The following is a 26,325-nucleotide window of genomic DNA, read 5'->3' as shown; positions in this document are numbered from 1 at the left end:
ATCCTGCTTCACAAAGAAAGGAGGTTGGAAATGGAAGCAGGATTTCCGATACTTTTTGGGTGACCTAATGTCCCGCGACCCGGAATCGGGTTGCGACCCAGTGTTTGGGGAGCACTGATATAGACGGATGTAACAGAGAACCGGGTAATTTTTCAAAATAAAGCATCTTTCAGGCTCCAAAATAAATAAAACAGATGGACCAGCACCACGGACTGGTGCTGGTCCACGGCCCGGAGGTTGGGGACCCCTGCAGTGGAGTATATAACCATAGGAAAAGCCCAGCAGTCTCTGTTAATTGAACTAACCCATTATTCTAAATTCTGTCAATGCATGTATCATCAAAATAGCTCAAGTAGTTTGTGCCATTGACAAGAAAAAAAAAATCTCATGCCCAAATAATGCTCCTGTTCCAGATCCAGTCGCTATACAGTATTTTTGTATCTTGCCTCTATACAGACAGAAGGTTGATGGCTACATCTGCAATTTTCATAATGTCTTTGCTATTAAACTGGGTTCATGTTCATCTAGACAAAGATAACACATGGTGGGTTTCTGTGAGGGTGAAAGCTCCCAAACAACTGAAGAATAAAAATTCATTTCAGGAAGACAAAGCAAAATAATTCTAAATCACTAGTGTAGAAATACACCCGCTCTGGAAACCCAAGGGCACTCTAGTCATCCTGTATTTGAAGACAGCTCTATAAACCACAGAGTCTGCATTGACATTATTTTAATATAAATCACAAATTAATTTTTTACGGTATGGATGTGCACACACACACGCAAGCACGCACGCACGAACGCACGCACACACACACACACACACACAGAAATTATGCAGGTATGATTGACAATAAAATTGATTTAGTCTTACAAACAAAATTGGGTGGATTAAATTCCATCCATGTCTCATTTTAAAGTAATTTCAGCATCTTTCTCAAGTATTTTATTAAATAACACTTACGTACAAATATATTAATTACAGAACATTAAAATAGGACATCTCAACATGATGTAAATGGCTTTGTGTACATCTAGTACAAATATCTAAACTCCACTATGATATTGTACATATTCACACAACACTGAGTAAACACATTTGTGAAATTCAAGCATTAGAAACATTTTCCATTTGATTGCTCATCATTTCAGTATTAATTTGACAGATCCATCACATGACATATTTCATCATGACTTCTACAAAGACAGTGGTCCTGATACTGCCATGTAAACCTTTATACAGGCTTTAAACCACTAGATTCAAGAAGACGTACAATCATGCAGTTCCCTGAGACATTATACCATCTTACCTGCTTTGGAAGCCTGGTCAGAGGTTAAGGAGTGAAGTCACTGCTCATGTGTTACAGCATGTCACCAAAAACTACTAATTCCGAAGATTCCTCAACAGCACAACCAAAATCTCTTCTTTCAAAGGAGTCTCAATCTGTGGTGTTCGCTGGTCATAGGCAGTCTCTGCACAGCGCCACCTGGCCACTACGATAGTCTCTGCAGGGACAAAGGCGCTGGTATTTGGGACTGGAGCCCGCACAGCTGAACAGCAGTGGGTCATGCTGGACGCTGCATTCAGCATGCTCTGCTGAGTAGGCAGGGAAAAGGTGGTTCATCTCAGACTCCACTCCCTCACACTGAAGGTCCAGCCTAAAAATGCATATACATTTAAAAGCAGTTATTATTATACCACTTATACAAAATGCTTAATAATATATCAATGGTATAAGCAAGAAATAATTTTTCCACTCATGTATTTATAAATTTCAATGTCACAGTGTTGTCTGTGTTACATCAAAGATTGAAGGACAATATTTCAGGGAGCAGCTCAAGAAATATTGGTTATATTTTGAGTTGCTGCACCGTTTTAAAACTAAAACAGGAAATGAAGAATTCCAGTCAAATGCAGAGTTCAATTTACCTCACGAAAGTAGTGCATCCCTGGGATGCGCTTCAGCAAAAATTTGTGCATCACAACATAATGTTTTTGTGTCCCAAAAGTAATAATAGAGTATACAGTAGAAGCGTACGCAAGTATTGAGTACAATATAAAACCTAAACAAACTTAATTCTAACAATTTTATTAACAACAATGTCATAACTGGCACGTTGGTGCTACCCACTGTGCCACCATGCCACCCCTGGTCGATTTATATAAGGCTGAATCAGGCAGATGCTTCTCGTGACAAGAAACTTGACGCAAGGACACACGCAAATGAGAACACTAAAATGTATTGTTTTAAGAGGAGATCCTTATAAAAGGTATTGAGGATGGGCTTCACAGATAGTAGTATGGTTGACACCGAAATGAAAGACTACTAACTGCTTATAATTCCGCAATATTTAGAAATGCTAATATTATATCGCCATGTTTCCACAAGAGTAAGAAAAAAAAGTTTTTCAAACTAAATTACACACAGCCAATTTACATATCATCCTAATGAGGAAACGTCTTACGCGTTAAAAGCCTCCTTAATGTTGATGAAGCGATAGAAGGCAGGTTCACATATAAGCCGCACACTCTGGCACGCCTCCACACATGACTGGTCCTCCAGTGAAGCTAACAGGCGCAGTGCGCTTAGGGGTGGCCACGATCTGTAGCTGGCATTAGATGCCCAGGTAAGGATGCTGGAGTTGGGCAGGAGGATGAAAGGACTGGGAGGGTTACCCAGCCAGGCAGCAGACAGGTTGATGGGTGGGAATGGAGCTTCAGGGGAGCAAAAGTCCTGCCAGGACAGATGATGAAATGACAGAGATAAGCATTAAATTACTAACACATTAACCTGTCATGTACAATATTGAATACACTACAAAATAAAAGTTACATGAATTACATCTACAGCTAAATGTTCAACTTGTGGACAGATGATACACAAAGCAATAAAAGAACCATTGTGTTACAAAAAGGTGCTTATGAGAAGAGACAAGCTCTCATCCATTCTCCAGGAAAATGATGCAAATCAAGTTGTTGCAGCCAAAGGCTGTTCAGAGGCAGTATTAGGTTCTGGTAAAATCCGTGATTGGATTCCCCCCTGTAGCTGGGTCTATTCATAAAGGCCAGGTAATCATATCTCTCAGTGCGTCCCACTGCCCCTCAGACCTGTTTATTAGACAGGCTCCTAGTGCACACAGACAATATCTGGGCTTCCAACCCCTCCATCACTGCTACACATCCACTCCTAGGCACCGACAACAACTGTTATGAACACACACACACACAAATTAAACAGACACACACAGTGAAAATCACACAGACACAGATCATCAGAATATGAGGTATGAAATGGGAAAACTGCTTACTTTTTGTTATTATTGTCAATGATGATGAGCTAATCATTATTAAATAATTATTACATATATTATTACTATTCATAATAAAATAAATAAATTAAAAGAGAATTAATGAGAGTCACCAAAAATCTGCAACTATTAAACAATGACACCATTGATATGCTTTTCCTCTGGAATGGACCGTGATGGACATTGTTATTGTGCGGTTATTGTGATTTTGATTTCAAACAGGTTTTAATTAGCAATTATTTTTAGATTTTCTTGTTGGCCATGTAAACATAACACCAGCTCATTGTGAACATTACATCTGCCTTGAATATAAAGGAAGCTACTATGCTTTCAAGTAAGAATGAGTTGGTGGATGGGTGATGCAGTCGAGCCATGTTAACATTAACTGGATCTGCTCCATGAGAATGTCCCTGTATCAATAATGGTGGGACAATGAGCCCCCAAGTGCAATAACAGGAGCCTAAATCTGAGCTTGTAAATAGCATGTATCTATTATTTACTTTGGTATTTAAAGCTGGGATGAAACAAAAGGACTTTGTAGGAAACGCTTCTGCAGATTATTCATGTGTTATATACCTGTACTGTTGACATCAGTTGACAGAAGTTTTGTTTTGTTTTTTAATATGGCTGTTCTGTATGGTAAGCAGTTAAAGTAAATACGGGTAGTTCTCATCCTACAAACACAATTGGTCTCAAGAGGCTGTTATTTATTACATTTCAAATTTCAAATCACCATTTGAGGTTATTTAAATACCATTACTACTCTAAATACAAAAGTACTATTACCCAAGACTTACCAGAAACAATAACAGGACATAACAGGGCAGTCACAGACTGCAACATCTCTCGAAGGTATAAAAGTGAAAATGTGACCTTGAACTAGTTTTTCAAGGTCAAGGTTGTGATCTAATTTTCATCCCCTTGCCTCCCTGAATATAACACCTTTTGTTTCGTCTTTCCATCTTATCCGGTTCCTGAGATATGTACAAAAATATCTCAGGATAGAAAATATCTCAGACCATACATCAAAGCTAGTGTTTTGATGTAGTTTTCTCAAGGTCAAGGTCATCATCTCATTTTCATCCCGGTTGATGTTTCCGAACAGAAACTAACCTGGCCAACACTGGTTCCTACATTAGTTGTTCCTCCTACAGATGAACAACCCCATCAATAATTTAAAAAAAGAAAAATGAAATAACAGGCAGGTTACAATGGAGTTTTCATACAGGTAGTCTATTGTCTATATTATTGGCACTAACTTTTAAACCTTACCTGAATAGAGCTATCAACACTAACAGGAGAAAAATGTGCAATCCATTATTTGTGCTTGGCTTTATATACGTTCTGTTTGGTAGGGAAGAGACTCCACTGCCGGTATAAATGAGGGTCTCAAGGATTGAAGCACTGCCAGTTGACAGAGGCAAGAGAAAGTTGTTGTGGGCGATAACGAGGGTGATAGATTAGGCCAGATAGTAGAAAAAATGATCTGTGACTTGCTTGAGAGGGCAGGAATAAAATGGAGGGTGGGGGGACGGGGGGTCTGAAAATAGGGAAGAGACGGTGAGAAAAGAAAGGCATTGAGTGTGATTGGGAGTCTGACCTTGTGAGCGCCAGATGGCCAGTCACAGTCAGTCATGGCACGTTGAGAAAATAAGTGTGTGTGAGACGCTGGGAAAGAGAAAGCGAACCAGCCACTGCAACACGACACACCAGCCGTCACAGTCTGAGAGGTGCACCAGAGGACACCATCACAGGTAGGTATTCATCCCCTTTGGATTTCTTCTGTTTTTACTTGTTTCCCACACTTCGATGTTTCAGATGATGAAAATACACACATACACACGCACACAGATAGACACACACGACCTATAGACGTGCAAGTGTCGAGAGATGAAGTGAACGACAGACGTGCTGGCATCCTGGGAACAGTTTTTGGGGCTTTTTGCTTTGCTCAAGGACACCTCAGGAGGTGAACTGGCACCTCTCCAGCTGTGGTCCAAACTGTTCTTTAATCCGCCATCCTCCAGTTCTTATGACAACTCTCTGTGGACTGAGCTACTGTACTGCCACTCACTAACTGAGGAATTATACAATATAAATTAACAAAATGCCACCGTGATCATTCAATTCAACTAAGTTAAAACGTCATTGAAAACCCAAATTACTCATGTGAAAAAGTAATTGCCCCTTTCACATTATTGTGGAGGATGTTTGGCTCAGTTTTCTTTTCAGAATTACCGTAATTCAGCACACTGGGGCTTTCTTCAGGTATAATCTTCCTGTTTGTAAGTTGTGCCACAGGATGTGAATCATATTTAAACCATTTTTAAATTAGATGTGTCCTTACTGGTGCATATCAGTTCAGTTCTGCTGCAAAAGCCAAATGTGCTTGAGCTCGAGATCACACACTGATCGGATGTTCTGGTTTAGGGCAGAGTTCATGGTTCCATCAATTACTGCTGAAGCAGCAAAGTAGCCCTCAGAAAATCACACTGCCACTACCAGTGCTGTTTGAATGGAATGGTAGTTCTCGTTATTTTTAGTGTGATGAAATGGTATGCTCACCTCCCAAATTTTTCCAATTGTGTCTCATCAGTCCAAAGAATGTGCTCTCAAAAGTTCCAAACAATCATTAAAAATGCTTTTTGGCAAATGATACGAGCCTTCGTGTTTTGTCTTTTTTTTGCCCAGCAGTGGTTTTTTTCCTTGGATCTGTCCCATGGAAGTCATTTTTTGTCCTGCCCTGTTCTGATTGTGGACTCATGAATGCTGATCTTAAATGAGGCCGGCAGTTGCTTAGATGTTGTTCTGCGTTATGTTTAGACCTCTTGGGAGCCATTAATCTGCTGTTTGAGCACTTTTTGTAGGCTGGACATTGCTGGGAAGGTTCACCACTGTTTCAAGATTTTTTTTTTCCATTTGCGGTTAAAGGGTTCTTATCATTGTTTGCTGGGGTCTTAAAACCTTAGCAATGGCTTTGTATCACTTCCAGACTGGTAGTCAATGATCCCTTAATCTGTTCTTAAATTTCTTTAGATCAAACTACAATTTGTTATTTTTGAGATCTTTTAGCCTTCTCTCTTTAAGAATATCTAAGTGATTTAGGGTTAGGGTTATGGTTAGATAGTAAAACTGGCTTTTCAAAAATATGGAGGAATTACTTTTTCAGGACCAGGTAGGTTCGGAATTTTTTTTCCCTCTTTTAAAAAGATATTATTTAAAAACTGCATAATGGATTTACTCAGGTTATCATTATATTTCTTTCTTGTGGGTCACAGCATTACTTTTGGCTGTGGTTCATTATGAGCACTCACCACAAATTTCTGTTAACTGCCCAATAACACATCTTAATTATCATTTCCCATCTTGATGCTTGTTAAAGTGGATAATATCTTCATGTTTATGTATGACCATTGTTTCTTGACTTAATTAAAGTCCTCAAGGGGCATCACTGAGAAAAAGTACATATTGTGTTAGACTGTTAACGTTGAAACTGGAGCCTGCAAAGACATTAATAGCTGACCCTGGCAGCCTAGCAGCAGAATAAATATTGTGACAAAGCAAATGAAAAATCCCAGTAAGGGGACATCTTGAGTAGACACCCAGAAAATTCAGATCAAAATTATTAACATAAGAATGGTTCAAGGAAATTTGAGTTTGGGATAAAAATCCAAATACTGTTTCAGTACTTCACCCACTTGCAGTAACCAGTACTTAAAAGAAAATCCTTTTTATAAATTTCACAAACATTTTGAAATGACTGGAGTCAATCACATCTCTGCAACGGTAAGGTCAATAAGGGTATGAAAGATTCTCATAAATAACAGAATTTGAGCATTAGAAATGATGAGGATACATACGCTGACCTCTACAGTACTGTTTGAAGAGTTTTCACTAAACTTATCCAGAATCACAAATAATGCAGTGGCTCAGGAATGAGGAACCAACACACAACAACAAGAAGCACCTACAAATCGTTTCAGGCTCCAGAAAAGAGCCAATTAATTCCCCTGCTCCTGTCAACAAGGTGATGAGATGCCTCACAATGAATGCTGCGCTAATGAGCATAGGTGAATACACTTTCCATTCTAATGCAGAGATGTCATGTCTCCTTCCCACATTCTTATTCTGCGTCGGCATTGTGTTTACAGCTGTCAACACGCACTCGTGAAATGGAGAGACTGTGCGCTGTTGGAAAAGTCGATGTTTGGTATGTGACACATGTTAAACCAGGCTCACCTCAAGTGTATGGAAACGCTGAGGAACTGAGCCTGTAAACGTCACTGGTTTTATATTAAAACCAAGTTAATCAAACTTACTATGACAAGTGTGAAGTACAGGTATGAAGAGAAAAATACAAAAGGTCAAACCTTCTGTGCTATAAAAGATGTATACGTTTTTTATTAGTCTGTTATAGCAGAAGCTATGAATGATCAAAACCCCAATGCATCACAGTTTTAAATGTGGGTCTGTACATGTCAATAACACTGTATTTGTTGGTCTCCTAAATACTCATATTATTCAACTCCCAACCTACTAGTTGAAATGCGCAAGTTTACATCCAAGCCTAAATTAAAATATGCAACACTTTTCTTCTCGAGCCACAGAAAACATCTAATAATAATAATGCTGTTCATAATGAGAAAACAGGTTGATGTGTGGAATCAGTGGCGTGTACCTATAATATATTGTTTCCTTTTGACACAAGGAAATTATTGTGAACAATATGACTAATCAACCATTATTATGAATTTACAATGTTAAATCACATACACTGTATTTCTCCACGTATATTAGGTATGACTAAAAAACTTTTCCCAAATGCTAGTTTTATTGACTACTGCAGTCCTTGTGGTAGTTAACCCTTTAGGACAGGCATCTCTGGTGCACATTTCTGCTGCCGTGACCATCGTCATCACACCCTAAATCAATTCCAGGAAAGCAGGAACAAACTCCAACCAGTGAACAGGATCACCAAGAACAACAAATGCCATCTAACAAATGCCAGCCAAGCTGCTAGTCCTAAATGTACATGACAGAACGCACTCTATTTATTCACAGCAAGAAATTAGTCAAATTTCAATGTAATGACTTAAAAATATGAAGATACACAACAGAGCATTCACTCACGCAGGGCAGAATTTTCACCAGGAGACAGATTGAAAATACTTATTGACTATGAGTAGAAAACAAATAGGGCAATGGAAGAAAGAGAAGCAATGTTGTGATTTTAATAGACTGATGGAAACAAACTTCATCAAGTGCATTTGTCATTCTCACAACCTCAAGGCCAGCAGAGAAGGCTTTGCTGGTCCTAAAACCCCCCATCGTAGTAAGCACTCACCGATAGTATAGTGTCTGAGGACTCTTAACTCATGTCTAACGACCAAAGGCCTCCAGTTTGCTAATATTCCCAGTTTACATGCTGCTATGACCTTCAAACAAATTCTGACACAATCATGAGCTTCTAAGTGTGGGGCCCACCTGATTCTGAATGTATGCATCAACTCTTTCAAGCATTCCCTCACAGGTGTACTCATAAGGCAGGAAAGGCTCCACCTGCAAACACAGATGTGCACACAGATGAAGAAACAGAGGGGTGTGTGGTTGTTAGTGTGTGTCTGTCCACAGAGTCATTGTAATCAAAGGACCTTGACTTCTAATACTTAATCAAGGCTGACATATTCATTAGTGTAATTGTGAAAGGCTTATATCATGCCACCAGCTGCACATTAAAATCAATGACCTAATACATCACAGGTGACAGCACTGAAAATTGATTTCATTATTTTTAGTCATGACTACATCAATACGTCAAACAATGGATTAAACTGACAGCAGACCTCTGGTCAGCCAGAGCTGTGGGGGGCTTTTGTTTCTGTGCTTTCCAAGTCATCTGGGTGCAGTTAGTCACGTTTGTGTTTGGGCCTGTCAGTCATTATCTGGCTTTTTATGGCAGCAAGATTAAAATTCACTGAAAGGGCACTAATCAATAGCGTCTCCTCTTCTTTCAAGAGTTTTATGCTAACAGCCCTAAAGAGAACAACAGCAGCAGGGATAGGTTTGTATTAATTACAGTGTTTTGAAAACCATTCTGGCCTTCTTGACATAAGTGATCATGAAATACCGAAGATAGGACAAATTCTGTCCGAATTTCCAAAGCAGAATCCTCCCTGGACATCTTCTGTGGTAGCAAAACTGAGATTTCATTGTTTACTATCAGGCTTTCGAACCACGAAGCTTTTAAATTGATAAATTGTTCCTTTTAGTGTTGTTTTCTTTTCAGCACTCACTTATTACTTTATTTCATCTGAGTTTAATGAAATGTATCTGGCACTTTATCAGCTATTCTGTGATACAATTTGCCTTTAGGGCATCTTTATATTATAGAATCAGACAGAGAGAGAGAGAAAAAATCGTTCACAGAGGGCAGATGGAATCTAGCAGCACCTAACATTTTTAAAATATTGGTATGGGTGATATAAAATTAAACATTCCTGAGGTGTGGGCCTGCTGCAAACAGTCCTGTCCAGAAAAACCCTCAAACACAGCTGGTGGGAACAATTGGGCCTTCGTTACGTTGTAGCCCTTCTTTATCAGATAGTTGTTTCCTCATTTCCATTATGCAGGGTTGCCATGGTGCCATTAAAATTTGCAGTGTTTCAAGAACGTTAACAGCCGCTGAGCAGACAGACGTTATCTCAAAATGTGCCTGAAAGAACTATGACCTCACCTTCACAATTTTGAATAAGACAAATTACATTTAGAATTTTAATTCAGAGCTTAATCGGTGTTCAAAGGTGTATTCTATAATTTGTACTCTGTCTGAGATACAATCAGCAAGATACAGGAATCACAATAAAAGTAACAGGTACGATAATAGTTTTTTGTTTTTTTTCACAAAGCCAGTTATTGTGGTTGTGGTTGCATGTCTATGTCACTGTCTCCACTATCCTCTCTCTTCTTATCTTAGTCATTCCATTTCCAATGCTTTATGTTAAACTAGGACAAAATAAGTTAGCCCGATGCTTGTGATACTTAATTTTCCCTAGAGGGGATCAATAATGTGGATTCTTCTTCTTCTTCACACTTAAAGGCATAAGTAAAAACCCTCCAGTCAAGATATTTACCAAAGTATCTTGGAAACACACTCTGTATTGCATTTATTTAGAATTTCAATTGATATATTATAGATAATTTGAGCTAATGTTGTACTCTTCTAAACAATCAGGTCCGAAAATCACAATTTAGAGGGGTTTTTTGGGAAAACTATTAATCAAAAACACATCTATGAATCTCTTGTGCTGGTCAAGAGCACGGAAAATGAAGCTGGTTTCATTTAATCTTTCAAATGAAAGAATGAATTAGTCTAGCTGGTGCAATTACTCTCATCTTATTCCTCCTTCCCACAGGAACCCAGAGCATTATTTTGCCTCCATCAGCAAGAAAACACAGGGTCTGGTTAGCACACCTGGTGCTGTGTGAGAGTTGGCTGAGAGCTTTGTGTTGTTGAGGTGACAGATTGAGCACAGCATGATTGATTAATATGATCTGCTGTAGATAATGTTCACTGCCTGTGGGACAGGCCCCTGGAAAATTGCCACTTATACCCAGATGCATGCATACTTTACCTACACTCAATATTTCCAGTAATTAGCAGGGTGGGCAGCAGAGAGGGAAGCAGCTTAGCATTTTTCTATATGTCAGATGCATGAGTAAGAGCTCTATTAAAGGCTGGAGGTTTTAAAAGTAGGCCAAACACTATGTAATGTGCAAGAGCAAATTATCAGCATTATTAAGTTGCAGTGTAAAGTTTACTATGGCAGACTTTTAGAAAGTCATGTTTTTTAATGAGTTTGTAAGTAAATGCCAGAAACTTAACTTACATTCATTCCCATGATCTCTCGAATGGTCGCGTCAAACTCTGAAGAGTTATTGAAGTTGATTGTAATGACATGCGGTCTGCCAATATACTGCTCTGCATACGGATGCTGAGAGGCCACCTGCGGGGGCAATAAATGAGATGAATTCACAACCTCAATAAAACGATAAGCTTTGAATAAAATACCTAATGAAGTGCAAGGTGTTCCATTCAAAGTCTGATATAGGTGGATTTTTGTGTGTAGAATGCATGATGTGATTGTTCTGTGCTAATATCTAAATAGCACATCTGAAAGCGCTAATAACAATAAAGTGGAGGCTAAGAAAAAAATAATCAGCCTACCTTCCTGGATGTAGGCTTCCCCCTGAAGAAAGCATGATTCAGAGAGCTGTGTGGAGGATCAAACTTGGGTTGTAGAAAGACACAGCCATTGGCTATAGCCTCTAAAGGGGCGGGGCCTTCATAGGGGAACCCAAAGCCGATGAACAGCTTGACAAGAAAATGAAAAAAAAGAGAAGGTGGAGTTCAAATACAAGTGCTGAAATGTGCAAAAGCTTAAACCAAGTGTTTAACATGTTTGTTTGTTTTTTAAATAAGTTTCTGGCGCTTTAGTTGTGCTCCTCCCACCTTGGCCTTCCTGAGGAGCTGCTGCAGCTCCTGCTGAGGCAGCAGACCGTGGTTCTTGACAAAGGCAGGCACCTCCGGCGGACGCTGCGTCTCATAGTACACCGTCCCGTGGATCTCCATGTAGCGATGCAGAACAGACAAGAACTTCTCCTTTCCCTTTGCAGCATACAAACCGAGTTAATAATCATATGAGGAAGTAATTAGCTTCCAGTAAATGCACCTATGTTAATACAAAGTGACCTGAAGTTAATATCTGGTTTATGAACTCAGTCTGAGTATTGAACAAACACCGAGCTGATGAATCAGTACTGAAAAGGGTAGAGGAGAAGAGCCACAAGTATCCACAACCTGTGAAGTTACAGAACACCTGAATAGTTAAATAATCTATTGTTGGAGTGCAGTAACCCTGTTTGGAGACAACAAGCCTAATTAACATAAAGCTGACATTAATTTTGTATTAATTTGTTTTGTTTTTTTTAAATCTTTTTTATTTTTGTAATTTGGATCCTTTCCCAGATAAATGAAAGTGATGCCTGACAGAATACCTGACTGTATTAACTAAGCATCAGAACTCATTGTGTAGACATGAGCTTGTACTCAGCAGGTCTACTGGAGACAGCATGGCATCTTCAGAAAATCTATTAAAATGTGCTGGCAAAGTCAAGGACTACTTTTCCTACAGAGCCGATACTGATGGTGACCCCTCTGATATACTGAAGCCCGTGTAGAGCTTTAAACATTTAATGGAACATTTCGGACCTCAGTCACAAACTCAAGGCCTTTACAACATGTAGAAAACAAGTTAAGTGAGCGAGCTTTATTTGCTGGTAGCTTAGCTAGCAAGAAGATAAACTGTTAAATTTAGACAAAATCAACCACATTAATATCAAAGTCTACACTATAACATAAGATACATGACAAGAATAATACACATAAAATGACAAATATATTTTAGTACACTTACTTTAGGTGCATTTTTTGGACATTTTTTAAGATACATTATTATATTAAGAAAAATCTCAGAATGCATTTCATGTGTTCTATTTTGTAAAATCCTTTAAAGTGACACAGCATTATGTTCTTAAAATGTTAAATTGCATTTTCTGAACACATAATACCAGTTTAATAACAATTTCAAACACAAATCTCGTGACAAATTCTACATGTCAAGAGTATTTTACATGTCAAGTCACTGTGCATGAGTCATATTTTTAAACAAAAATGTATCTTAAGAATTCATGTGAACACAACTGAAATCTTCGGGATGAGTCAAGGAAACATCTTGGTTTGTGTTGTTTGTGTGTCTCACTTTGGGCAAGTTATAGATGCCCATTAAAAGCAGGTGTACTTACTTGAAGCTGATCCATCAACGATGCATCAAGGGATGATGAATGCAGAATGGTAATGGGGTGAGAGCAGAGATTGAGGAGGAGGAATGTGGGCATAGACAGACATAAAGAAAAAAAAGAAAATATCACATCAAGTATTTGTCTTTCTTTCCTGTCATGGGAGCTTAAAAGCTCCACAAGCTCTCATGTGAACATCAAAATGAAATGGAAGAACACGCTGATCTCATCGCGGGGTTGTTCATTGTCTGGAGAGACTCAGATGCTGCCGGCTTTTACAGTGCAATGTTTCAGACTCTCAGTGTAACACTGCAGCTAAGAGAGGAAGAAATGTTACGGCAGCGTAGGAACAAAGCTCCAGTCTGATTCAAGGGAAGCAAACCTCAGGGAAGGCTGCAGCACACTTCAAAAGGTACAGTATGACAGAGGAACCTCGCCAGTAGCCGGAGGGGATGATTTACCCCAAACAAAAACTGTTGTTCCTCTACCATCACACTTCAGGCAAGGTTCCTGAAGGAGTTACTTGTTTGCAGGAAATGCAACATCTATTGGGCGTTTCACCTGGTTTTGGTGATGGTTTGCTGAGAAAAGAACTTGATAGACGCTAAAAACAACTATCCTGATTATTCCAATTCATTCAGAACCTTATAGATGCTAATAGTAGAAACATTTAACTTAAATCCGTCTTTGTTCCAGTCCTCCGTCAGGTGTATAGGTACAATGATTGCCCTAAATGAGGCGTTAAATTGGGAGTCTTACGAGGCATTACACATTATAACTCCTTGGGGGCATGTGACATCCAGAGGAATAGGAACTGTTGGGTAGTGTTGAAAACATTTTATTTCAGAAAGGATGGTGAGATGTGAGCGTTAATAGAGTCATGGGATATAAACCTGGAAGTCTTTCATATGACCTATCAAATGTTTAAGGTGCACATATACAGTTCTGTCCCTTCATAGAGTCAATAATTTTACCTTTGAAATGCAGAGTCATAAAACGGCCTCACTTAAAAACACTGTGTAGGGTCCATTGTGTCTATGACTGTAATCTTTATTTAATGTTCATTATAAACACACAGTGTCCACTAACAGAATGTAATCACAGACTTCTCTGTAGTCATAATAATAATAGTCAGGTGTAGCGTAGTTCTTGGAAACTGCATCTACTGTAGCTCCAGTTCTGACGAACAAGAAGAAAAAAATTATTCTGCTCTGTACAGATGTGATTCTAATCTTTATGAAATAATTTTCTGCTTGGAGACACTAAGAACATGCTTCAAGAACGTTGACATTTTAACAGCAGTACTTCCGTGAGGTATTGTGTGATACTGACCTTCCACATGTTTGCTTCTTTGCCGTACACAACAGCCATATTGTCAACCTTGTTCCGCTGAATGTTCAATCTCTCCGTCTCATTCAGCTCCTCTGCCACGAAACCCATAAAAGAGTTATCAGGAGTGTGAGCTGCCAAGGACAAACAAAGCAATGCGATGTTACCAGTCCTATTTCGTGTCTCAAAAAAAAAAGTGATTAAACTGAGAGAGTTGTGGTGGATCCACAGTGCTCTGGAGAATACAGAAAAGAAGCGAAGTGAGAATTCAGCAGAGCAGAAGTTCTATAAATTAAAAGAATGCCAGAAAAAAACTCACATATTGCAATACTTATCTAACGCAATACACAGTTAACACACAATGCAAACATTTGTATTCACTGGGCACAATGACTGACAACAACAATGTTGCCTTTCTGTCATCAGCTCCCTATTTGTGAACTGTGGATACAAAGCAACGATATCAATGATAGCGATACAACAACAACAACAACAAAAACTCTTCTGCATCTGGAGGATGTCAAGGGGGAAGGCTAGAGACACTGTATTTTTAGGCAATTTTTAAAGCTGGGATGAAAGCTGACATCCCTCCCACTGTAAGCTCTGCAAATGAGAGAGTGGGGCCCCTGCTCAAGTTTATTCTGCCACCAATTTCACCAAATCTGCCATGATTGTGTGTGTTTTCTTGTGTTTTTGAGCATTTCTGTGTGAGCATGCCTAATGGTGCTTGGTCACAGTCCGTGGCTTCAGGCATCTGCGCAAGCACAGCTGCTCTAAACAAGTTCTCTGCTGTTTGTTTCACCGACGCTTCTCATGCTGCAGCCTCAGGACGTTATGAGGTAGCAGTCTGCTCATCGCATAAGCACAGGTGTGAACACACCCAAATATATCACAACAAGAGTAGATGCACGTCTTCAGGGGAAAGGTAAATTAAAAACCACATACGGAACATGGTCATGTACTGCTGCCCATGCAGGTTCCAGTAACCCCAGTTGGTCCTGTAGCCATGCAGGGTGGCGTACTCCTCGTGGTTATAAGCAGGCTCAGTGCCGAAGGTGTCGATCACTCGGATGTGGCACCTGGAAAGAAATAAGAAATAGGGTGAGCTAAATTTAGAACAAAGTCGTCTCAGGGTTTCATCTCTGAATAAAAAAGAAAAACAGCAGGAAGTGAGAAATAATTCATTATAAGGCAAGCATGGCCAATATGAATCAATCAGCATAATTACAGCAGTAAAATTACAACACAACAACATAAAATCAATGGAGGAGAGCACATTCCTCTCATTCTGACCTATAGCGACTCCTTTCTGCACAATAACTGTCTCCTTGTCTCCCTTTGCAAATATGTCAGTGGTGATAAATACACATGTTCCAATCACCAGCGCCACAGTTCACTGAGCAGTGTTTACAAAGGCCTAAAGGGAGACTTCAAGCACAGTCACAGTCACCATAGGGTCTGCTAACATATCATGACACCACCTGACACCAGTAGGGCTCACTGAGATGATAAAATCACAATGAAAAGGCCTAAAATCTTTTATGATGACGTGAAGGCATTATATTAAACTCCTGGTGAAACAGAGGAGTCGATATTAGTTTACAACAAGAAGATGGAGTGGTTGAATAGCAGTGAATACTGCACACACTGAGGAGTTGAAGAAAAAAAAATTAATCAACTATTGTTGATATAATTTATAAACGTCTGCTACTTTAATGACTGTGAGGGGAGGAAAGGAAATTATACTATAGCTCTGTAACCTAAAGAAAGCTGAGAAGTAATGGTTGATTGTAGACTTTTTTTTTAAAAACTTTTTTTAAATTTTATTTTATATACTGATTATAATCCCCGCAGGGAAATTAGTAGCACACTCTAGTTAGTTCAAATCAAATCATGCATATATTTGTGTGTACAAGCCTTGAACACACAAACACACACACGGGGCCTGTACGCATGCAGGGCTGACACCTCCCGCTGTCAGCTCACCTCCAGGTGTTCTTTTTGTGCGGGAGCGGGAATCGGACCGCCAATCTTTGAAACACTGGACGACCCGCTCTACCGCGCGCTCTACCGCTGAGCCACTGCCGCCCCCATTGGACCAAATCAGCCGACGTCTTCACCAGATCTATGCCAGCACCTCATTTTACAAGCCAACATGCAGAAGGATCATCTGAAATATGAATCTCTGCTGTTAATGTATGCAGCTTGTTTCTTTTCTCATATACTGAAAGTACATTGTGGACTGAAGAATTGCTTATCATGGACCATGATTATAACTATTTTGTATGTGTGAACTATTTCAACAATTCAAATAATTGGAATCCACAAGATTTAAGGCTGTTAGAAAGAACTTCAATTATGGTTTGATTTTACACAAAGACTGATTGGATTAAACAACGCACTCTGCTAAATGCAATAAGAATGATTTTCTTGTAAAGTGGAACTGCTTCAGTCCTGCTAAGTCATAAAAATAATTTTAAAAAATAATAGAAAGCTCTGGAAAATCCTGGTATACTGTAAAGGCTGCCTTATTCATTTCAATAGACAACTAACCAAGGCTCCAATGTGATGCATATAAAGAGCACCTGCTTGATTGATCGCTGTGCAGAAGGGCCAAATTGGATCCCTCCAAATGGAGAATTCTGCTGATGCACAGTGGAGTTTCTTGCCTGTAACACCAGCCAACCAATAAGTCAATAGTAGAGCATTTCCACAAGGAAGGAAATTGCCAGTAACATAATTTGATACAAAGAACAAACACTCTGCAGAGAGCTGGTGAAGAAACAAAAATGACAGTATTGGACAAGACACACAGAAAAAGAGAGAGCAAAAGACTGACTTGTGCTTTCTCAGTGACAGACCCATGTGCTGCTTCATTTGCTGCAGGCCATGGTAGTCGGTGTAGATGAGGTCAAAGGGCAAAGGTCCTGTCAAAGGGCAGCTTCCTCGTCCTGGAGGGACCCCCAAAAACCTGCAGACAGGTCAGATCTGCTTCAGGTTTCAAGCTGAGCCAAACTCACTATGATGGGGAGAAAGCATTAGCAATAACAAGCATTTAAACTGGCTCTGAGAGAACTGCAGTCCTTTCTGATCACTTCCTTCATCTATTTAATCAATATCACTACTCAAGTCCAGTATTGTCATTCCTGCAGAAATGAGTCAATCTTCACAGAGGAGTCTCCCAAAGCAGCAGTGTGGGAACATTAGTGAGCTTTATTGAGTTGATAGTTATGATAAACCAGTCATGATTACCAGCCCACATGATATTGTGATTATACTACAGGTAGTCCTCAACTTATGAACACAATTAAATTTCCATTAAATTTCTCAGGTTAGTCGACCAATAGTTAACATCAAATAGTAAAACATTCAGTTTTCAGCGGTTAATGCTTCCAGGTAGAAACCTAACCCGGTTAACATCAGTTCTGACATCATTTAGCTCTTACAGAGGGACAACCCTGTCAATAATTTAAAAAAATGAAATAACAGGCAGGTTGTGACTATGTTTTCTTATAGGAAGCCTGTAGTCTACATAGCTGCCTACATTACCCTAACCTGACCCAAATTGTTGACAGTCACGATGTTGGTGAACGGTCCATTGTACATGAATACATTGTGCACTTGTTTCCTGCTCAGAAGTTCACGGAGATGTGGATAAAAGGACGAAACACAGCAGATGACTCGTTGACAGGAAACCCACATGAAGTCTGACATCACGGCAAACTGTTCACTTAGTCTTACAGTACACTTAGTCTTAGTATATTTGCTGAGTTATTGTGACTTGATGTGAAATCTTAATCTATGGAGTGTTAACGTTCCGCTCAGTGGAGGGTTGAGGCAGAAAGGGGAACTACAGTAGTTGGACATAGCAGCGTGCGGTTGTTTATATCAACGAGTGTACGTGAGTCTGATATTTGTACCTGTATTTCAATAAAAACTACACGAACTGAAACATTACAAACCCACACAACACTTTATCTAAACAGGTGAATATTCAGTTTCTATGGGACTGTCCTACTTTTCTCACAGATGTTTTGTCTTCTATTCTCCATAGTTTGTGTGTGTGTGTGTGTGTGTGTGTGTGTGTGTGTGTGTGTGTGTGTGTGTGTGTGTGTGTGTGTGTGTGTGTGTGTGTGTGTGTGTGTAGCTGTGAGACGGTGGTGAAAAAGAGAGGTAGAAAAAGACATGAAATACCTTGAACACAAGCTTTCAACGGTCCTTTTACTTGTCCTGAATCTACGTTTGTCAAGATGCCATTCAAGGACTTACAACATAAACGCCAGTTTCAAGAGAGTCATAGCAATTCCTATTGTATCCTATTTCCTTCCTTTTGCACTGTAAGCACTCTTGGGGTTGTTGATCATTCTACACAACTCCATGGACGACATTGTCAGTCTGTCTGCCACTTCAGACTGAAATGTATGAACAACAGCTGGATGGATCACTATGAATTTATATTGACCCCTAGATCGATGAATCACCAAGAGAAAGACTTTTTGATTTGCTGAAGCAGGTGCATGATACTGACATGTATTACTTTTTTTTTTTATTCCTATCAACAAGCAGGTGGATTTACGTGGCTTTCCTCTAAATTTCACATCCATTTTTAAATATTCTGAAATTGTCCTCTTAATGTCATTTGTGAGTGCACCTTAATTGTACATCTTGTTTTGTACAGTATGTATGTATGCCTGTGTGTGTGTGTGTGTGTGTGTGTGTGTGTGTGTGTGTGTGTGTGTGTGTGTGTGTGTGTGTGTGTGCGTGCGTGCGTGCGTGCGTGTATATATACACACACATATATGCGCTCTCAATGGCCTTTGCTGTTTTATCCATTGCGATTAGTGGAGTATAAATGATGCTCCACTAATCAGTTTTTTTTATCTTGAGACTTTTATTTAAGCACCACCGTCAGATACAATTTTGTATTTGTTGCTGAACATTATGGTTACTGCTGATAGTTGCTTGCGTGCTAACAATAAACCAGTGTGATGGGTAATGCAAGTACAATATCCTATTAAGTGATGGTGAACACAGCCTCAGGCTGGATTATGTAAGACACCTGTTTGTTTGTTCCCTCTCTCTGTTCCTGCCATGTGTTCTCTGGTCAGAAAAGCGTAGGAGGATATTTTATTGTTAAGAGCAGCTTTATTATTAGACCTCAGGTACGGATTAGACTCCCTGCTGTTACCTCATGTATCTCGCCATTAATGAACCTCTCCCAGCTACAGCTTCGCCTCTTCGGGGTACAATACAGTATTAATTGCTAGACATTTTCTTAATTGTAGTGTACTGTCAAATCAACTGGTATTACTTTGAAGAAATTACTTGAAGTTCTTGTTTCTGAGTTAGTGCCAGACCGGTGGGGGAGGCTCATCCCCCTGGCAGCACGTGGTGAATGTGTTGTAGCACCCCAAAACACCCCTGGGTAGAGACTGCCACCTCCTCCACTGGTGTCAGCCCACAAAGGTTATGTCTTTTGAATTTCCAAAAAAAAATTACTAATACTTCAATTATGCTTAAAATATTTTGAATCACCTATCGTCTGTGTGCAAATCTGTGAGACTTATGAAGCAGGTAACTACTAATACACTTCTCAGTTGTCCGTATATTCTGGGGTGCAATTTCTTTGTTAATATTGATGATCCCTTTCAGTCTCTCAAACCTTCTCAACACAATTCTTGCATTGTCAGTGTATTGATGTCGGCATGCTCATGTGATCAATTTTGAAATGTCATGTTCACATGTCTGCTTGTCTGTACATAAACACTTTGATTTGTCAAATCTGAACCACTGCATCGATCACTTTAGATAAAGTGAAAAGAAGATAGCGTGAATAAAACCAGACAACAGCCACAAAACAAACCCATGTTTGCAAAAGCAGGCAAGACAGGAGATATACATTTGTTGTCTGCTAAGAGAGAATACAGTTCAGCCTCAGAGCGCTCCGTTTTCAGCTGAATCCTGGTAAAAAGGCAATCAGACAAGTGTGCCTGTTTTCATTACAAGAGATATTGCTTTGTCAAAATTCAGTAGCTCGTAAGCTACAGCGTACCAATGCATAGACAATAGAGCAGAAAAAATGAATGCTGAAGTGTTGGTGGCTGTTAAACAATATACATCATATTTCTCCAATTAACACTGCTTGTTATTACATTAAGAGACATTGTAAGAAAACCAGCTTGAATTTGAATATCCAACTACATCATTTGTGCAATATGTAACTACCTTACAGAGGGTCCAGTGATGTCTAAACCAGACTTCATGGCAATCCATCAAATATTTATGCCATTTCAGATTGGAGTGATATTAGCATTTAGAGAAACACACCAGCAAAAAAAACACTGAACACATTGTACTAAAATGTGTCTAGTACACACACACACACACACCCACTCGCATATGCTAAATACGTCACTTGGTGTGTGTGTGTGTGTGCGTGTGTGTGTGTGTGTGTGTGTGTGCGTGCGTGTGTGTGTTATTTAAAATATAAGCATAAATGATGAGTTTTCAGTGTGTCTGTTTGTGCGCAGTTTCGCTGTGTGTGTTCAAAGTTGACGGATAGCCTGTATGGACCCTCAATAGTTTAATGGTGGCATTCATTAATGGGAGAGCAGATGTATTACAGTGAGTCAGTGCAGAAGTGTGTCTGACTCGACTGCTCTCAGATCCAGTGAAGCTGTGGCTGTTCAGAGATTTAATTGGATATACAGTATGCAAATCTCCGCAAACTTTAAGAGAAGAGTAAAGGGATTAAAGTGCATTAAGGAGCGAGGAACTCGAAAATGAGAGTGCATGTACACACACTGCACTATGATGCATGAGCGTACGTCTTTACAGTATGCACACATGAAAAGGCACTTTATCTTCTTTTATGGGATGAAGATTAAAGGATGAGGATGCCTCTTTTTTGTCTTTATCAACAAATCCCATGAATTGGGCAAAACCAACATTGAATATATCCTGCTAGCTTATGTGTAGACAACATCTGATACAGCATAAGCCTCTATAATTTTAACGCTCATAAAAGAACAATACTACTGCATAATGGTGGCACATTTTTCATGTAATGAATATGGCAAATGTAGTTTTGTTAGTCTTAACAGAATAAAGGCATCTCTCAGCATGCTCAGTGCTGACTAGCAGAAACAAAGCCTCTCTTCATATATTAAAAATGCAGTCACAGAGTCGTCTGAGAATGAATCAGACTGCCCGCATTCATTGCATTAATAATATATGCCACTGTGTACGACTTTATGTTCCTAAAGGTGTCTTCCGAAAGGGTTTGCATCAGTTGGCAGAGAGGCATACGCTTCACCAAGCTCACACAGAAAAGAGTTAGAATGAGCAAATTCAATGACCATGCTCAATAAAAAGATAAAATAAAGATGCACACCAGCAAAAAAACATTGAGAATTACTTTAAGGACCTGCTTGAACAGAAGAGTAGAGATAAGTTGTGGGAAAAATAGTGCAAAAAAACACTGATTCACTGCTTTTCACTGGCAAAAAGGCACTTTACCAGTTCATGGAAAGAGAACGATCCCCTCACGAATCAATGCAAGTCGCTCCACAGGCCCAAAGCATTACTCTTAAAAGAAAGAGGGCACATGTTCAGCAGGGAGGAGGCTTTGGAAGAGAAAGATGTACAGTGATGATGAGGTCAAAGAGTTCACTGAGGGCTTGCTGTGTGAGGGGAATGACATGGGCGGCGGGGGGTGGGTGGGTAGGTGGCGGTTGATGTGGCACTGTTGTGAATCAGAGGGAATCAGGTTTGGAATGTTAATCGACTACTGCAGTACACAGGACAGCAGGATGAAGAACAAAAAAAAAGATACCGCTATGAACAAACCAGCTCATTTGCCACAAACTCGACCTTGCACAGATTTCATGTTAACACATCCAGATTGTTCATTGAAAACACTTCAAACTACTTCATTCCATGGAATGCCGATCTTTTGCGACACATGCAAACCCAGAGCCAAGGCAGATTCTGTTGGTGCGCTGATGATGTGGAAGCTTAATCTGCCCTTGCTCCTCACCCTCAGATCCATCTATGGAGTCGTACCTGTCAACCTCCGAACATGTAGCATCATCATGAGCTTCATCATCATTCAAGGTGAAATGGCAGCTCCAGATCCTTGTTATCCACCCCCCCCCCCCCCCCACAACATGGTAGATGTGAAGCATGTGGTAATTATTAACTGAGGTGCTGACAGTACAACCCAGAAGTGAGGTACATTTTTGGGTTTTAATTTCAGGTTTGTTTGCTTTTTAAGTCCTGTCATTATATCCAGCTCTTTCACTTAGACTGGTGGACGACAGTGAAAGTGACCCCTGGTTTAACATTTGTAAAACATTTCTCAGCTAAAACGATCCCACTCTCCAGGCAATCTGCATGTTTATAGGGCAGAAACATGATGAAATTACCTGCTGGTTGTCTTAATGTGCTCTGTCAGCTGCTCCACAGTGGTCAGGGCTGGCAATGAACAACCGTAACTAAATGTCCATGCATATCAGCACAAGTCAAAGTCCAAATCAAGAGGGAGCACCTGAGACACATTATAATGTGAAAACAGTGATTATATGTCGGAGTAGGGACCCATCCTGTGTGACACAGAGTTAAAACATCGCTATTTCTTTTCTGTTCATTTCTGGATCATAACACATCCTGAGTGACAAGTGTGGGTTCTTCCCCACTCTTCTGGCAGACCTTGAACCGTCTGAAGCAACACCACTACCCTGTTTGTTTTCTCCCTTCTCCATTTTCTCACTTCATCCTGCCCATCTCCACCCACAGGTGCTGATGCACTATGTTGTATTGCCGGGTAATTACCCATGTCGCTCTGGGAGGAGATTAGGGGAGATCCCTGAGCGGAAGTGACAGCTGTCTTTGCTGCTGTGCAAACTGCCACAGAGCCCTTTCCAGGGGCCGGTGTTGGTGACAGAAATGATGTCACAACACTTCAGTCTCCACCTCAGCTACAGTAAACCCAGGAAAGCTGGTGCTTCCATTTCATGCAGTCTGTCTTTACGTGAATTCGTCTTTAACCTTTGTCTTCCTGAGGGATTCGTAACTCATCGTCACTTTGCATCATCTTTATGGGAAAAGTATGTTTAATAGTTTAATAATCTATAATAATAATTTTGAAAGAATTATCCTTCAGTGATTTGTCAAATGAAAAGCTTTCATAAAGTTCGGATCTCAAGGTTGCTGCAAAATTTGGCCTTTATATTCTGAAATGTAATCTATTTTAAGAATTGTGATGCATTTTACATAAGACCACAAGGGACAAGTAAAAGTCACTCCAAGCAACTAAACAACTCTCTGGGAACCAACCAACCCTATCCCCCATACCTCATCCAGTTCTTTAGGGGGGATTGGTTGGTGTTCCTAGGCCAGCGGAGAGACATCGCTCGATGTGAAGGAGCAGCGGCTCAACTTCGAGTTCCTCCCCGGTGACGGAGCTCCTCACCCTATCTCTAAGGCTGCTTGGAGCTGAGATGATGTCCTTTCAGTCATGACTCAAAGGTCATGACCGTCGGTGCCTCTCTGGGAAATATGGATGCAAAATACTGTGTTGCTCATGTTATGAAATGAAAAGTCACTGGGTGACTATCCATTCACATGATGCTGCAACAATAAATAACATTTGCTTTGCTACACAAGTGTTATTTTCAATTAAAGTCCTTGATAAACTGTGCTTGAGAAAAGCATGGGCTGTGCAACATCTAACACTGAAAAAAGGAAAGTGTGTTCAGCACCACAGTGGAACATCTGTGGGAAAATACAAGTTTGAGATGCTGCTATAGAGAAAGACAGAAGGAGGGATGTGTGAGGAGAAGTGATTTGTCAAAGCTGTACAGCAAAGGGAGGATGCCAGCCAAAGCGATGACTCAAAGAAGCCACCGGAGAGCACGAATGTTGGCAATTAGAGGCAATTATATGATGCAAACCCAGAGCTCCCACTTTTACTGAGCTTTCAAGTGTGGCTAATCTGGGTTTAACTTATCACCAATCCTGTCCGCACATGAGAACCACAGGAGACCATCCAGCAATATTAAGCTTCTTTCCAAAGCCTGGGTGGGAAAATGAAGAGTAGGAAGTGTAAATAGATACAAGCCTGGAGGAATCTGCTGAAGCACAACGTACATAATGATTTGTCAATTTAATAGCATGTGGGAGAGTAAGGGATAGAGACAACTACCCTTTTATATTCATTAATAGTAACACTAAGGAAGATTTATGGACATTTTGTGTTTGCCATTACCAGAGCAATTTAAGAATCTCATTAAAAAAAAAAGTGTAATATATACCTTGGATTGTGTTTTCACGGCTGTAAGCAAAGAGAGAATATGAAAGGAGACTGAAAAAGATTTCTTCAATTTCCCCCCTCTATCATATTTTCCCAACATGACAATTTTATGACCAATACCAACCAAAACAGGTCTAACACATAATTACAAATGTGTATTGTGTTGCGTTAATCAACTCAAATAATCTTGATAATTAAATCAACTGTCAGTAGCAGCTGCAGCATAAACACACAGATTAAAACACATGGACTATAGGAGTTCATAGATAAAATCGCCTTGTCCTCAGCCGATTTCTTTGGGAGTCAACTCCTCTCTCAGAATTGTTGTTTTTTACATTTCTAATTGTTTTCACCCTTGAGACAGGATGCAGTGATTCAATACACCATGACACCAATTAGTGGGTAAATAATAGCATGGCTGGCAGAAGCATTCCCACCACACCGTCTTCTCCACCTCACTGATCTCCCCCCAGTCTGTTCATAATCAAAGAAGCTTTTCTTCATGACTTGAAATTTAAGATCAAAGTGGAGCTCCGATGCATCGTCTTACTTCTTTACAGCAATGAATACATACAATACTCAAGAAAAAGCGCACACTGTTGTCAATCAGTCTTTTCTGGCCTTATATTGCTCAATGACAAGAAAAAAAATCTAACAAACCTCTTATAGAATCTTGATAGAACAGTAGTTTCATTGACCAGCCTGTTTGAAGCTGAAGCAATTGTGATGCCACAAAAAATGTTCAATACGTAAACCAGTTTCTGAAGACGCCAGGGTAACAATCATCATTCAATCATCATTTTCAGATGAACCTATCCATCTGACTGGTAGACGCATCGTGGATGCAGTTGTCCATTAGGATAAGCACTTATGATTGTGATTATGTTCAGGGAGCAGGTTATCACTCTGGAGCTGGCAGGCGGATGCAGGAAGGAGGCGGAAAAACTGGAGCGATGCTGTCAAGCCCTCGGGCTGAAACAACGCTGTGCAGGAAGGAGAGATAGCTTATCTCAGAGTGGCTAAAGGTGATTGAAAACGGCACAAGGGTTGGCAGACCTGCAATTGGACTGCTCTTCACTTACAGAGCAATGGGTAGAGACAGAAAAGCATTTGTGCTCAAAATACTCTAAAGACAATTGTTTGCATGTCTGTAAAATGACCGATAATTGTTGCAGAGATGTTCTAACCATCATCAAACAAAGATATTTTACTGCACAATAATGAGAGCAGTTCTGCCTAGACCTTAAAAGTAAGTGGATCAAAGAAGAGTAAGCTGAATCTAAACTTACCCGTGGAGCTCTTTGAGGGAAAACGAGATCTTGAGGTTGTGTCCCAGCACATGGAGGGTTGTGACGATGTCAGCCCATTGCACCATCTCACCCAAAGGACCCCCCTTCAGCACCTTGGGACTGAAGACGTCTCCAGACTCCTCTGTCAGAAAGCCCACATGAACGAGAATCTGAACAAAGAAGAAAGAGCGAGAAAAGTAAAGACAAATGAAAAATGGAGTGCACTACTAC

General features: G+C 40.0%; 1 protein-coding gene across 1 annotated transcript in view; it reads right to left on the bottom strand.

The window, feature by feature from the left end:
- Positions 1-907: 907 nt before the first annotated feature.
- The window catches only part of LOC137609849 (alpha-1,6-mannosylglycoprotein 6-beta-N-acetylglucosaminyltransferase B-like), a 48,780-nt gene continuing 23,362 nt past the window's right edge, over positions 908-26,325 (bottom strand). The window contains exons 8-18 of the mRNA XM_068337184.1: positions 26,095-26,264; positions 17,333-17,464; positions 15,439-15,572; positions 14,497-14,627; positions 13,171-13,176; positions 11,819-11,974; positions 11,534-11,680; positions 11,196-11,312; positions 8,794-8,868; positions 2,467-2,735; positions 908-1,659 (exon numbers count right to left, since the gene is read on the bottom strand). Coding sequence (XP_068193285.1) covers positions 1,461-1,659; positions 2,467-2,735; positions 8,794-8,868; positions 11,196-11,312; positions 11,534-11,680; positions 11,819-11,974; positions 13,171-13,176; positions 14,497-14,627; positions 15,439-15,572; positions 17,333-17,464; positions 26,095-26,264 — 1,536 coding nt within the window. The 3' untranslated portion in view covers positions 908-1,460. The remainder of the gene's footprint in view (positions 1,660-2,466; positions 2,736-8,793; positions 8,869-11,195; positions 11,313-11,533; positions 11,681-11,818; positions 11,975-13,170; positions 13,177-14,496; positions 14,628-15,438; positions 15,573-17,332; positions 17,465-26,094; positions 26,265-26,325) is intronic.

The sequence above is a fragment of the Antennarius striatus genome, chromosome 16, assembly GCF_040054535.1.
Source record: "Antennarius striatus isolate MH-2024 chromosome 16, ASM4005453v1, whole genome shotgun sequence".
Taxonomy (NCBI): Eukaryota; Metazoa; Chordata; class Actinopteri; order Lophiiformes; family Antennariidae; genus Antennarius; species Antennarius striatus.
This window is presented reverse-complemented; position numbering and strand designations above follow the sequence as displayed.